At 42.9% G+C, this 13577-nt stretch overlaps 1 protein-coding gene across 2 annotated transcripts in view; it reads left to right on the top strand.

The window, feature by feature from the left end:
* reep2 (receptor accessory protein 2) overlaps window positions 1–13577 on the top strand; it is a 231472-nt gene that overhangs the window by 142742 nt on the left and 75153 nt on the right. For both annotated transcript variants that reach the window (XM_070877242.1, XM_070877241.1), the window contains exons 3-5: window positions 4779–4855; window positions 5560–5680; window positions 12589–12702. In XM_070877242.1, the coding sequence (XP_070733343.1) occupies window positions 4779–4855; window positions 5560–5680; window positions 12589–12702 (312 nt within the window). The remainder of the gene's footprint in view (window positions 1–4778; window positions 4856–5559; window positions 5681–12588; window positions 12703–13577) is intronic.

Here is a 13577-nt window from a genome sequence, read left to right as displayed (position 1 = left end):
GTAAAGAAAGCAAATGGCATGCTGGCCTTCATAGCGAGGGGATTTCATTATAGGAGCAGGGAGGTCTTACTGCAGTTGTACAGGGCCTTGGTGAGACCACAACTTGAGTATTGTGTGCAGTTTTGGTCTCTTAATCTGAGGAAGGATGTGCTTGCTATTCAGGGAGTGCAGCGAAGATTCACCAGACTGATTCCCGGGATGGCAGGACTGACATATGAGGAAAGACTGGATCGACTAGGCTTATACTCACTCGAATTTAGAAGAATGACAGGGGATCTCATAAAAACATAAAATTCTGACGGGTTTAGACAGGTTAGATGCAGGCAGAATGTTCCCAATGTTGGGGAAGTCCAGAACCAGGGGTCACTGTCTAAAGATAAGGGGTAAGCCATATAGGACTGAGATGAGGAGAAACCTTTTCACCCAGAGAATTCTCTGCCACAGAAAGCTGTTGAGTCCAGTTTGTTGGACATATTCAAAAGGGAGTTAGATGTGGCCCTTACGTCTAAAGGGATCAGCGGGTATGGAGAGAAGGTAGGGGTGGGGTACTGAGGTTGCATGATCAGCCATGATCATATTGAATGGCGGTGCAGGCACGAAGGGCCGAATGGCCTGCTCCTGCACCTATTTTCTATGTTTCTATGTTTTATTTTCCAGCAGGAATCATTGGAAATGATCAGGAGCAGGTACCTGTAATTTTTCCCTGCCTTAGTGAGGGAATACTGAGGTTCAAATTTAGGAATGGCACAGTTAAAATTGACTAACTCGACACAGACCCGCTGTTCAAATCTGGATACGTCCTGTTCAGTATGGCTCAGTACCCATAACCGGGCATTGCATTTACCCAGTAAGCCCCTTGGTGTAGCAGAAGTATCTCATAATAGGCACTTGAAAACATACACGGGGGGGGATTTTAACCCTAAAAAGACAGGTGAGTTGGGGTCGGGTAGGAAGTTAGTGTTAAAAATCTGAATCCTGCTTCCAACCCGCTCACTTCCGGTTTTAACGAGGGGCGGGTGGGGGGTGCGGGGAAAGTCGGGCAGTCAACCCACTCCCAAGAGGCGGGTCGCCCATTTAAATATTATAATGAGGCTGCATTTTAAATTTAACTGGCACATCGGGTTTAGCAGGAGAAAACCCGACGGCTAATGGAAGGCGAGGACTGCTGGATTCAGCCCTTGAAATCGGAGGCCTCATGGGGGGGGTCTACGATCACGGTGGTGGGTGGGTTAGGCAGGGAAGCCTTCCTTTCTACCCCCACCCTACAATCATCCCCAGGCTCCCTGATGGTTCTCTGCCTTCCCTCACCACCCACAACCCCAGTCGATCACCTTCTCTGCCCCTCCCACCCCAACTCTTTTCCCCCCCCCACCCCACCCCCCGGATTATTCTGTGCCTCCCCGCAATGCTCGAGTCCAGCCCCAGACTACCCTCCAAAGCCCACTCAATCATTCCTTCCCTTTCTGTGGCCCAGTGCCGCAGGCCTACCAACCCGCAGCCAGACAGCCTCTCCATCTGGCTGACTGCAAGTGGGAACAGGTTTCAAATACAAATCAGGACCTCTTGTTAAATTCAGCAGGGCCTGTGAGAAACCCAGTCTCTCAGGTTTCCTGACTGCTTCTGTGCCTCCCCCCCGCACCCCCCGCCTACCCCTTTCCCTCCCAATCCACCTCCCGATTAAAATTCCGGCCATAGTGTGAGCATTGGGGAAAGAAACAATGCAGCTTGCTGCTCTTAATTCAAAGTTGCTTAATTCAAATGAAATCTTAATTCAAATTATTTTTAGCATTAAGTTCACATTTTGCATTGTTCTTTAAATTGCATAATATTGGATATTTCAAAAACAACTTCAAATTATTAAGAGTAGACTCGAGTTACAAAGTCCCAGAGTAGTACTTAACGCAGCTAATCAGCAGAGAGTCAATCCTGTTATGCTCCTTACCCAATTAGTATTGCTCGAGTCTTTCTTTACTTGCAAACCCAAATACCCCTGATCACCCACAGCAGGAAGCATGGTAGAAGCATATATTGAGAGCACAGAAGATGTGAGGTAATCTGTATGGGTGTCAAAGCAATAGCTCATGCCTCATGAAGCTATTGGAATTGCTTTAAGAGGTAACTGGACCTAGAATTAAATCTATCCAGTACAGAATTTCAGAAAATGTTTGGTAATGTTTCAAGTCTGATACTTTTGGAGAAGGTATGATGAGTAGAACTAATGGTAGCAGGATATCTGCATTGAGAATCAATATGTAATAGACAGCAAGAGATGATAAACTATGTCAGGTAGCGGATTATTGATCAGCAGTCATCAATAATCATTCACCTAAGCTGGATGTAGATTGAACATTAGTGTGGCAATCTTGCTTCAAACACTGAAAGCATAACATTCTGTTGGTTTTTAAAGGAGAAAGCTGCTCATAACCATAGTGGGAAACCAGACTTGTGGTAATCATGAGAAGACAGTCCTTCAAATCATGGGAGGAGAGGCAATTGAGTGTAAGCCAGGCAGAGCTTGGTGACACTCAACAAAGCAACTGCTTTCTTCAATTCCTTCCCCTTCAGGTTTACTCACTTAGTTTACTCACTCAGCAACATACAGGCACATCTATCCAGCAGCAGCATGGCACTCAATGCATTCAGCTTGGTACCTTATGCAGAACCCTTTCAAACACACATCCTGATAACCATGTTCCCTTTCTCCTTTTTGGGCAAGGATCCCTCGTCACCCCACCCCCTCCAAAATAATGTACCTGTTACCGGAGATAAGCAGGAAGCTGGCCATCTCACAAGCGGCCATTGCACACTCCTGACCATGTAGACACCAACTCCGATATATCCACCGGAAGGGGAATCGGAAAGAGAGGATCAGGATGAAGCACACAGCAAAAGTGAGGAGCAGCGAGTTTAGGTGGAAACAGAGGAGCAGCAACAAGGTGGACAGAGGGCCAAATGTTTCTTTGTTGAAGGGCTCACCGATTTTTACCTTTTTATGGAGGCAAGTAAATCAGTTTGAGAGAACCCTTATAAGGACTCTTCAATGATGAGAAGCCCTTCCTCCAGTTCTTCGAGCATCGTCAGAGCTCCCTGCATAGTTTGTCGGAGATTATTCAGAAGAGTTGCTTAGACATCAGTGCAGTCATACAAGATGGATTGAGAAACCTGAATTCCACAAAGTATTCGTTAAGAACCCTACTTAATGAAGTAGCTGCTGTCCCAACAGTGATGTGACGCAAAGCTGCTACAAAAGGAGTCTTGTAATGTAAAAGTGCAGCAGCAGCAAACAACACCAGAAAGTAATGCACCAAAGACTGAAGCCATAAGGACTTCCACTTCCTAAATATCCTCCCTTGCTCCTTGCTTTATGGATACTTGTCCCACACAATTTCACTTTTAATTTATCTGTCTCCATTACAGGGTATTTCCAGACAAGATTCTTGGATTAGTTTATCTTATCAATTTGTTTAGGGTAGGTCAATGCCTTGTAATGTTGAATGGAATTCATGCCATTAATAGTTTGAGAATATTTTCAGCTCCTCACCGCCATAAGATCTCCTTGGCAACGTAATTTCCTCTCTCCAACACAAACCCACCATTACTTCAGATTCGTATTTCCCCCCTCAATTTAAGTCATCCACAACTCCTTCCTTTTTATTAATCAGCATATCCTATTTTGTGATTGTTATTGTGCTGCACCACACCAGTCTTTCGTTGTGTGTTTATGCATTAACAGTAGAAGATAATACAATATTGACTCAAACTATACCGAACTGTTTTATAAAAGTTGCAACAGTGGAGGACACGAGTGCAAAAGTTGCATTCATTACATATTAGAATATTTTTTGTAAACCATTCGATGTGCCAAATAGAGATCTTAATTCTCTATCAGTTAGCTCCTTTTTATAAATTAGTTGAATATTTAGTTAAGAACGGGATTGAAGATTCTAAGGGTAAGTCAAGTACATTCTGGTGACAGTGAAATGACTTGAGGTTAAATCACCTAGTGTGAAATGTCTGATTGTCATTCTAGAGTTTTTGCTTAACTCATCCTATATTGAAGGAGACAGTTCAGTGTGTTGTTTCCTTACAAGTTTACTGTGGTTATTTACGTCCCTCAAGATTAAATTTGTGATGCCTCTAAGAATACAAGATACTTCAATTACTTAATGGAATGGAAAGTAAACCCATCACAATACTTTTAGATATATTGGGGTACCAGGACAAGAGACAGATGGGGAAGGCTTGATGGACCAGCTGCTCTTTTCCTGCTTATCAATTTCATTAAGTTCAAAGTTTTGAAAGACAAATTCAGGCCATCTAGTGGCCTCAAAAGGGTACTGCAGATTACAAGACATTATTAAGAGCTGAGGGCATCTGTGCAAGCAGATTATCAGATCTGGTTTGTGGAAATCTTTGTCTGTTCCAGGAAATTAATTTGGAGAGATCATTAAGTAATAGTTTCACGTCAGATTTGAAAAGTTCAAAGTGTGTGTTTAATTAGCAGAATACAAATTACTCAACTTGTAGCTGAATGGAGTTCCCATTTGTTGTACAGGTTGACTGTTATTCACAATATAACTATCTTCAGAGTCTCTTTTTATTAAGCAGAACAAGTGCTGCTCATTATGTAACTGTACTGAATTGCTGTTTGTTTAACGGTAAGAGTTACTCACTTTAACTGAACTTCCTCTTCGTTCAGCAGGTTAGGTTTAATACGGAAACAAATGTTCTTGAATGGGCTATTTGCTAACTCAGTGATACATTTCCCTCTCTTTCAGGTGAAGTGGATGATGTACTGGATTGTATTTGCATTTTTTACGACAGCAGAGACTCTCACAGATATAATCCTCTCATGGTGAGTAAAGCATATGAATGACAGCATTCTGGCTCTGAAACTTGCACACAAGCTATTATTCAAGCAGTATTCAGGTCTCATCCAATCTATTAAGGGTGTACATTTTTCTTTCTTTCTGGTTTTTGATCAGACTGCCTCTGAGTCACCCACCGCTCCCCAGCTAAAACACTGGACCGTGACAGATGAGGAAGGCCATGCGACCCAACTTGGTTCATTCAACCAGACAAAAGACCTAATATTATACAACTGATTCTTGAATGAGATTAAGATTTTTGCCCCTTCATCCTACCCAGAAGATCATACTGAGTGTTGATCACCTAATGTATTAAAAAGTTTGTGGGTTACACTGGTGAAAAGAAAGCAATGCCCTCTTGATAAAGTACACAGACTGACTGTGAAGTAGTCCCCTGGATTAAGTTCATTGGCCACAGAAATCTAGCTGACATGGGTGTGACACAGATACTGCTAGAATAGATGTAAAAATCAGAAAGTATTGAAAATTGTGTTCTCATTTTTTTTTTAAACCTAAAATGTTTTGTTTAGTGACATGCAGTGCCTGTCCTCTACTTGCATTCCTTGCAAGTCTACTAAGTAGGAATTGAAGATGGAATAAGAGGACTGAAGGATTTTGGGGACATAAGTTAGTGAGTCTCTTTAATTACTCAATCACTCTGCTCAGTCATCTTTCTCTTGTGTTCCTACAGGTTTCCATTTTACTTTGAGTTGAAGATAGCTTTCGTTATCTGGCTGCTGTCCCCATACACAAAAGGCTCCAGCGTCCTGTACAGAAAGTTTGTCCATCCGACCTTGTCCAGCAAAGAGAAGGTACCACTGATGCAGCTGGATTGTAACCTTGCTACTGCTAAACATCAAGAGGGGAACAAAGTATGGGGAAAGGATGCAGCATTCCAGGAACATTTTATGAAATAACCAGCGACTGATATAGTTAATTATCATTTAAAGTCTGATCTTTTATTTTTCACCGAGCACCCTCTCGTCCATCTTGAATTTATCCAACAATGAGAACCTAATGCATGAACTTGTAGTCACTTCTCATTTATTTTCTGTATTCATCGGGCAGTGCGCACCATCTGTCTTTTCTGAAAGTGATTAATTTGTAGAGGAATCTTCCTAGGCAGGAGAAGTGGTGTTATGAAGGTTTGCCACTAATTCTGTTAAACCTTTTTAGATTAATACAAAATATTGAGGTATAGTTCCAGCAGATCTTGTCTTTCTGGCCTAAGTGTTGGCCCCTCCTGTGTTGCTTGTCTTCGATAAATAGTCCATTCTCAGCTCTTTGATGTCGAGGAGGGACAATTTCAGCATGGAGTAGGGTGCCTTCATCAAGGTCAATGGTCTACATGACTTTGGACTGTATTGAATTTGGGAGCAAGAGATGCTTTTATTCTTCACTCTGTCAACCAGGGAGATAATATTCCATCACTGGGCAGATTGTGATTTTATAATAGAGAGACAATGTACAGCAAAATTCTAAAAGGACAAAGGGTGTTAAAAAAACAAGCCTGAAGGCTTTGTGTCTTAATGCAAGGAGTATCCGCAATAAGGTGGATGAATTAACTGTGCAAATAGATGTTAACAAATATGATGTGATTGGGATTACGGAGACGTGGCTCCAGGATGATCAGGGCTGGGAACTCAACATCCAGGTGTATTCAACATTCAGGAAGGATAGAATAAAAGGAAAAGGAGGTGGGGTAGCATTGCTGGTGAAAGAGGAGATTAATGCAATAGTTAGGAAAGACATTAGCTTGGATGATGTGGAATCTATATGGGTAGAGCTGCAGAACACCAAAGGGCAAAAAACATTAGTGGGAGTTGTGTACAGACCTCCAAACAGTAGTAGTGATGTTGGGGAGGGCATCAAACAGTAAATTAGGGGTGCATGCAATAAAGGTGCAGCAGTTATAATGGGTGACTTTAATATGCACATAGATTGGGCTAGCCAAACTGGAAGCAATACGGTGGAGGAGGATTTCCTGGAGTGCATAAGGGATGGTTTTCTAGACCAATATGTCGAGGAACCAACTAGGGGGGAGGCCATCTTAGACTGTGTAATGAGAGAGGATTAATTAGCAATCTTATTGTGCGAGGCCCCTTGGGGAAGAGTGACCATAATATGGTGGAATTCTGCATTAGGATGGAGAATGAAACAGTTAATTCAGAGACCATGGTCCAGAACTTAAAGAAGGGTAACTTTGAAGGTATGAGGCGTGAATTGACTAGGATAGATTGGCGAATGATACTTAAGGGGTTGACTGTGGATGGGCAATGGCAGACATTTAGAGACCGCATGGATGAATTACAACAATTGTACATTCCTGTCTGGCGTAAAAATAAAAAAGGGAAGGTGGCTCAACCGTGGCTATCAAGGGAAATCAGAGATAGTATTAAAGCCAAGGAAGTGGCACACAAATTGGCCAGAAATAGCAGCGAACCCGGGGACTGGGAGAAATTTAGAACTCAGCAGAGGAGGACAAAGGGTTTGATTAGGGCAGGGAAAATGGAGTACGAGAAGAAGCTTGCAGGGAACATTAAGGCGGATTGCAAAAGTTTCTATAGGTATGTAAAGAGAAAAAGGGTAGTAAAGACAAACGTAGGTCCCCTGCAGTCAGAATCAGGGGAAGTCATAACGGGGAACAAAGAAATGGCAGACCAATTGAACAAGTACTTTGGTTCGGTATTCACTAAGGAGGACACAAACAACCTTCCAGATATAAAAGGGTCAGAGGGTCTAGTAAGGAGGAGGAACTGAGGGAAATCTTTATTAGTCGGGAAATTGTGTTGGGAAATTGATGGGATTGAAGGCCGATAAATCCCCAGGGCCTGATGGACTGCATCCCAGAGTACTTAAGGAGGTGGCCTTGGAAATAGCGGATGCATTGACAGTCATTTTCCAACATTCCATTGACTCTGGATCAGTTCCTATCGAGTGGAGGGTAGCCAATGTAACCCCACTTTTTAAAAAAGGAGGGAGAGAGAAAACAGGGAATTATAGACCGGTCAGCCTGACCTTAGTAGTGGGTAAAATGATGGAATCAATTATTAAGGATGTCATAGCAGCGCATTTGGAAAATGGTGACATGATAGGTCCAAGTCAGCATGGATTTGTGAAAGGGAAATCATGCTTGACAAATCTTCTGGAATTTTTTGAGGATGTTTCCAGTAAAGTGGACAAAGGAGAACCAGTTGATGTGGTATATTTGGACTTTCAGAAGGCTTTCGACAAGGTACCACACAAGAGATTAATGTGCAAAGTTAAAGCACATGGGATTGGGGGTAGTGTGCTGACGTGGATTGAGAACTGGTTGTCAGACAGAAAGCAAAGAGTAGGAGTAAATGGGTACTTTTCAGAATGGCAGGCAGTGACTAGTGGGGTCCCGCAAGGTTCTGTGCTGGGGCCCCAGCTGTTTACATTGTACATTAATGATTTAGACGAGGGGATTAAATGTAGTATCTCCAAATTTGCGGATGACACTAAGTTGGGTGGCAGTGTGAGCTGCGAGGAGGATGCTATGAGGCTGCAGAGTGACTTGGATAGGTTAGGTGAGTGGGCAAATGAATGGCAGATGAAGTATAATGTGGATAAATGTGAGGTTATCCACTTTGGTGGTAAAAACAGAGAGACAGACTATTATCTGAATGGTGACAGATTAGGAAAAGGGAAGGTGCAACGAGACCTGGGTGTCATGGTACATCAGTCATTGAAGGTTGGCATGCAGGTACAGCAGGCGGTTAAGAAAGCAAATGGCATGTTGGCCTTCATAGTGAGGGGATTTGAGTACAGGGGCAGGGAGGTGTTGCTACAGTTGTACAGGGCCTTGGTGAGGCCACACCTGGAGTATTGTGTACAGTTTTGGTCTCCTAACTTGAGGAAGGACATTCTTGCTATTGAGGGAGTGCAGCGAAGATTCACCAGACTGATTCCCGGGATGGTGGGACTGACCTATCAAGAAAGACTGGATCAACTGGGCTTGTATTCACTGGAGTTCAGAAGAATGAGAGGGGACCTCATAGAAACGTTTAAAATTCTGACGGGTTTAGACAGGTTAGATGCAGGAAGAATGTTCCCAATGTTGGGGAAGTCCAGAACCAGGGGTCACAGTCTAAGGATAAGGGGTAAGCCATTTAGGACCGAGATGAGGAGAAACTTCTTCACCCAGAGAGTGATGAACCTGTGGAATTCTCTACCACAGAAAGTAGTTGAGGCCAATTCACTAAATATATTCAAAAGGGAGTTAGATGAAGTCCTTACTACTCGGGGGATCAAGGGGTATGGCGAGAAAGCAGGAAGGGGGTACTGAAGTTTCATGTTCAGCCATGAACTCATTGAATGGCGGTGCAGGCTAGAAGGGCTGAATGGCCTGCTCCTGCACCTATTTTCTATGTTTCTATGTTTCTCTGCTGTTAATGAGTAGTGGGGCTGGGTTTAATTGAGATTTCTCGCTATTCAACCATATTTGACCCAGCTTTGATTAATGTGATTCCCAAGCCAATGAGCTGACTGTGTGTAACCAAAGAAAATGTGTGACCCTTAGATAAAAGTGGGTGGACAACTATATGTTCTTATTTAATGCTCCGTTCTCTCATAAATACGGTTGACTTGCATGGTTACAATTGCATGGGAGCCAACCACCCTCTGGATCTGTAGCTTTCTAAGAATAAGCTGTTGGAGATTATTAACTTTTTTTATTCTGATCTTGATTTATCTAATTGAATTGCTACATTTCCATAGGACTCTTGGTACCTGAATGTAGATTTCAGCAAACATGAGTTACATTCAGAGATCCTCAGGTGTGGCCTATGATTCCATCCTTCCCTCCAGGTTGTCAAGAGCAGTTGGCCCACTTGGGAACAAATGTAACTGTTTTCCATTGATCTGAAAAGCATGCAGTTTGAATGTAGTTTCAAAATTATACCACTGCCAAGCTAATTATAGGGTCATTGTAAACTGGGAATTGTTAGGCATATAGGCTTCCCTTTCCTTTTGATTGGATGATATTCTCTAACTACTAAAGCATTTCCACTGATCAGCTAATGTTCAAGGATATCCTTTATTAAACCAGGCTTGTGAGCTGGTGTTAATGCTCAGAAGTTTGGATGGGAGATGTTGTAGTTCAGCACTAAATATGATCTGCTTAGTCTGAGCCCAGATGAAGTCTGGCTCTTGTGATTAGTAAACATGATTCAAATCCAATGCATAAACATCTTGTAGAAAATGATTCCACTTGCCCTGGTCAAACAACTAAGGCTTAAATATCAATTTCTCAGGATACTAGCAAAGACTGCCTAGATTCACACAGAGTGGCTGTGAGAGGCTTCAGCTAGTGTTTTTTTTTGTAGTTCTTGTGATTGGGACATAATTACTAGATTTATGTAGGCATTCCTTCCAGTTACAAAGCAAACCAGCATTACAAACTGTGAAGAAGAGTGCATAGTGACAATTTTAGTTAGCGATCAGACTACGAGTATTTAGGGACAGATGATCTATTTCTGTCTAAGGTCTCTGATAGCCGAGACAAATAGAATCATCAGTAGTTGCAAACTGTGGCCAAAAGGATTTTTCTCTCCTTGAGATATACTTCAGTCTCAACCCATGTTAGAACATTGGGGAACTTTGTCATATGTGTGGTCCTGTCAGAAGAGCTCATGGTTCAGGTTGATTACCTGTTCCATTGAGACAAGCGGCCAGCGTCGTCAAAAGCTGCAGCACATGAACTTTCTGACAATTGCGAAGTGAAGTTGAATGATATGCAGATAAAGGAGTTACCAACACTCGAAACCACCAGAGACCAGGGCGCCAATATTGGCAGGGAGGGAATGGTGGTGTGTGTTTGCAGGGGTGACACCCGGAAATGCATACTCCGTACTCATTCAGCAGCAGGCTTAATTAAGTGGCTGGCCGGCTCCCGGGCGGGTGAGCCAGTGGTAGACGGCCACAGCCGGGGAACACCGTGTATTGGTGGCGGAGTTGGATCGGGAAGTGGGTGGTGGGGAACCGGGAGAGATTGAAGGTTTCATGGGGCGGCGGGGAATGAGAGAGAGGGTGGTGGGGAGCGAGGGTGGTCGGCTGACCGTGGCAGATGATTTACTTGAGGGGCCGGGATTAGCCCTCTTGGCCCACAAGTAATGCTCTTAAACAGCATTTATTGTCTGAATCCCGCTGTTCCCTCCTCCCTTTAGCCACCGGGTTTCCTGAGCCCTGGGAAACCCGTCTGGCCAGCATTAAATTCAAATGACTGTCAAAATCTAAGGAAAGGAGCCTCATTAACATATTATAATGGCAGACGCACCTCTCCAGAGCGGGTTACTCAGACGCCCCAAACCCACCACGGTTAAAACAGAAGTAGGCGGTTTTGGGATGGATTGGGGTCTGTTTTTGCATTGCCAATTTAATCTCCTTCCATCTGTCAGGGGGCTGGGGGGATGGTTAAAATCCCTCCCCACCACCCCGTTCCAGATCATCAGTCTAGAGGTTCTGAAACCCTCTCCTTCCTGCACAAATCTATAGCTTGGAAATTACATTGCACTATATTATTATATGAACATTTAATATATTTGTATCAATTTCCTCAGCTTCCTATTTTAACTGAGGCTTTCAAACTCTTTAAAATAATCTCTTTCTAATATCACAGTGTAATTTCCAGTCTTGCATCTTGAGTTTGGCATCCCAAACCCTAGGAATAAGGTCTTTGAGGTATAGCCCTGGGTCACAGTGGTTCTACATTGCCTGATGGGAGGCAGGACAGATGTCCTCAGTAATATGCTCAGAGGTTCACTTAGGCAAAATATTCCAACAGCTGTCACACTAAAAATTATACTATCCTTTACTGATACTCCGCCTTCACCAACATCGCTGCAACATCATTGAGATGGTAGTAGGTATCGATGTAGAGTGAAGCTCTTATCAGTGTAGAATGCAGCACATTACTGTGGGGTAATACATGTCAGTGTACAATGTAGTGTATTAATGTGACAGGTAATGCATATCACTGTAGAGTGCAGCACATTACTGTGGGTGATGCATGTCTGTGTAAAATGCAGTACATTACTGAGAGGTGATGCATGTCTGTAAAATGCAACTTATTACTGTCAGAGGATGATAGACCTTATGCCAATTGTTCCCCCTTGCAAGTTTTGTAGACAATTTTGTTTTCTCTTTAGCCCCTGTCCCCACCATATATATCTCCCTAGCTGAGAGGGTGGACAGGTTGGGGAGCTCTCCCAGTGCTACTCTTTGGTGATCAAACTAAAATGGGTAAATTTCCATATTCCTATGCTCCCTGTGTGGCTACACAATGGAGGCCTCTCCGAGAGTATGAAGGTGTTGCATTGTATCTGCAGCCCTCTGGAGCTCTGTCTGTAGATCCATTCATAGAAAATTGCAAGTCAGCTACTCGGAGTAATGCCTTCCTAGGAAACATGTTTGGAATAATGATTTCAGGTCAAAAACTGCTCTAGAAATGATCCCGAATGAAAAATGATTCAGAATATGCCTTTTGGCATGAATGAATGAATTAATGAAGATATCTGCATTGTGTTTTAATGATGTATTGATGTTCTTTCGGCCAATACATGAGCACAGTGATACCGCTGGACAATTTAAAGCTGGCATTTCTGCACCTTGTTTGGTGACCTTTACCCCCTGTTACGGATTTCAACTGGAAGTTGACCCTTTTTATTCTAATTCTTTTCTTTCCTGTCCGTACGCATAGGAAATTGACGAGTACATAAGCCAAGCCAAAGATCGCAGCTATGAGACCATGATGCGGTTTGGGAAACGTGGACTCAATCTCGCTGCCAATGTTGCAGTCACTGCCGCAGCTAAGGTAATTGTAGCCTTTGTTCTCTTGGAATTTTTACAACACTGCTGGTTAATTGTTGAGCTCCATTTCTGGACTTCTTGCAGAGGTCAGTGTTCCAAGCGCTGCCAGCTGGAAATGAATGAATTCTGACTAATCTCACTCCAAGTGTTAGCCTTGCCTCCAGCAGAAGGGTGTAGCAGACTGAGTAATAACTGGTGCAATGTAAAGTCACACATAAGCCCTACATGGTAGACATAACCTCTCCCTTTTGTTCTTTTGATGATCTTAAATTTATGCCCACTAGTGACAGACTCACTAACCAGTGAAAATAGTTTTTCCATATTTACCTTTTCAAAAACCCAAATTTAACCATCTGCAGTGAAACTGAAACACTATTCTGTTGTAGGTGGTTTAAGAGCCCCAGTTTCATTAGATGTCTCCTCATAAATAAGGGATGTGTGCAATAAAGGTACAGCAGTTATCATGGGTGACTTTAATCTACATATTGATTGGGCTAACATAACTGGTATCAATGCGGTGGAGGAGGATTTCCTGGAGTGTATTAGGGATGGTTTTCTAGATCAATGTGTCGAGGAACCAACTAAAGAGCTGGCCATCCTAGATTGGGTGATTAGCAATCCTGTTATGTGAGGCCCATTGGGGAAGAGTGACCATAATATGATAGAATTCTTTATTAAGATGGAGAGTGACACAGTTAATTCGGAAACTAGGGTCCTGAACTTAAGGAGAGGTAACTTCGACGGTATGAGGCGTGAATTGGCTAGAATAGACTGGCAAAATATACTTAAAGGGTTGACGGTGGATAAACAATGGCAAACATTTAAAGATCACATGGATGAACTTCAGCAAATGTACATCCCTCTCTGGAGTAAAAATAA

Source organism: Pristiophorus japonicus, chromosome 4 (assembly GCF_044704955.1).
Source record: "Pristiophorus japonicus isolate sPriJap1 chromosome 4, sPriJap1.hap1, whole genome shotgun sequence".
NCBI classification, from domain to species: Eukaryota; Metazoa; Chordata; class Chondrichthyes; family Pristiophoridae; genus Pristiophorus; species Pristiophorus japonicus.
The sequence above is the reverse complement of the archived record's forward strand: the minus strand, read 5'-3'. Positions and strand labels throughout refer to the sequence as shown.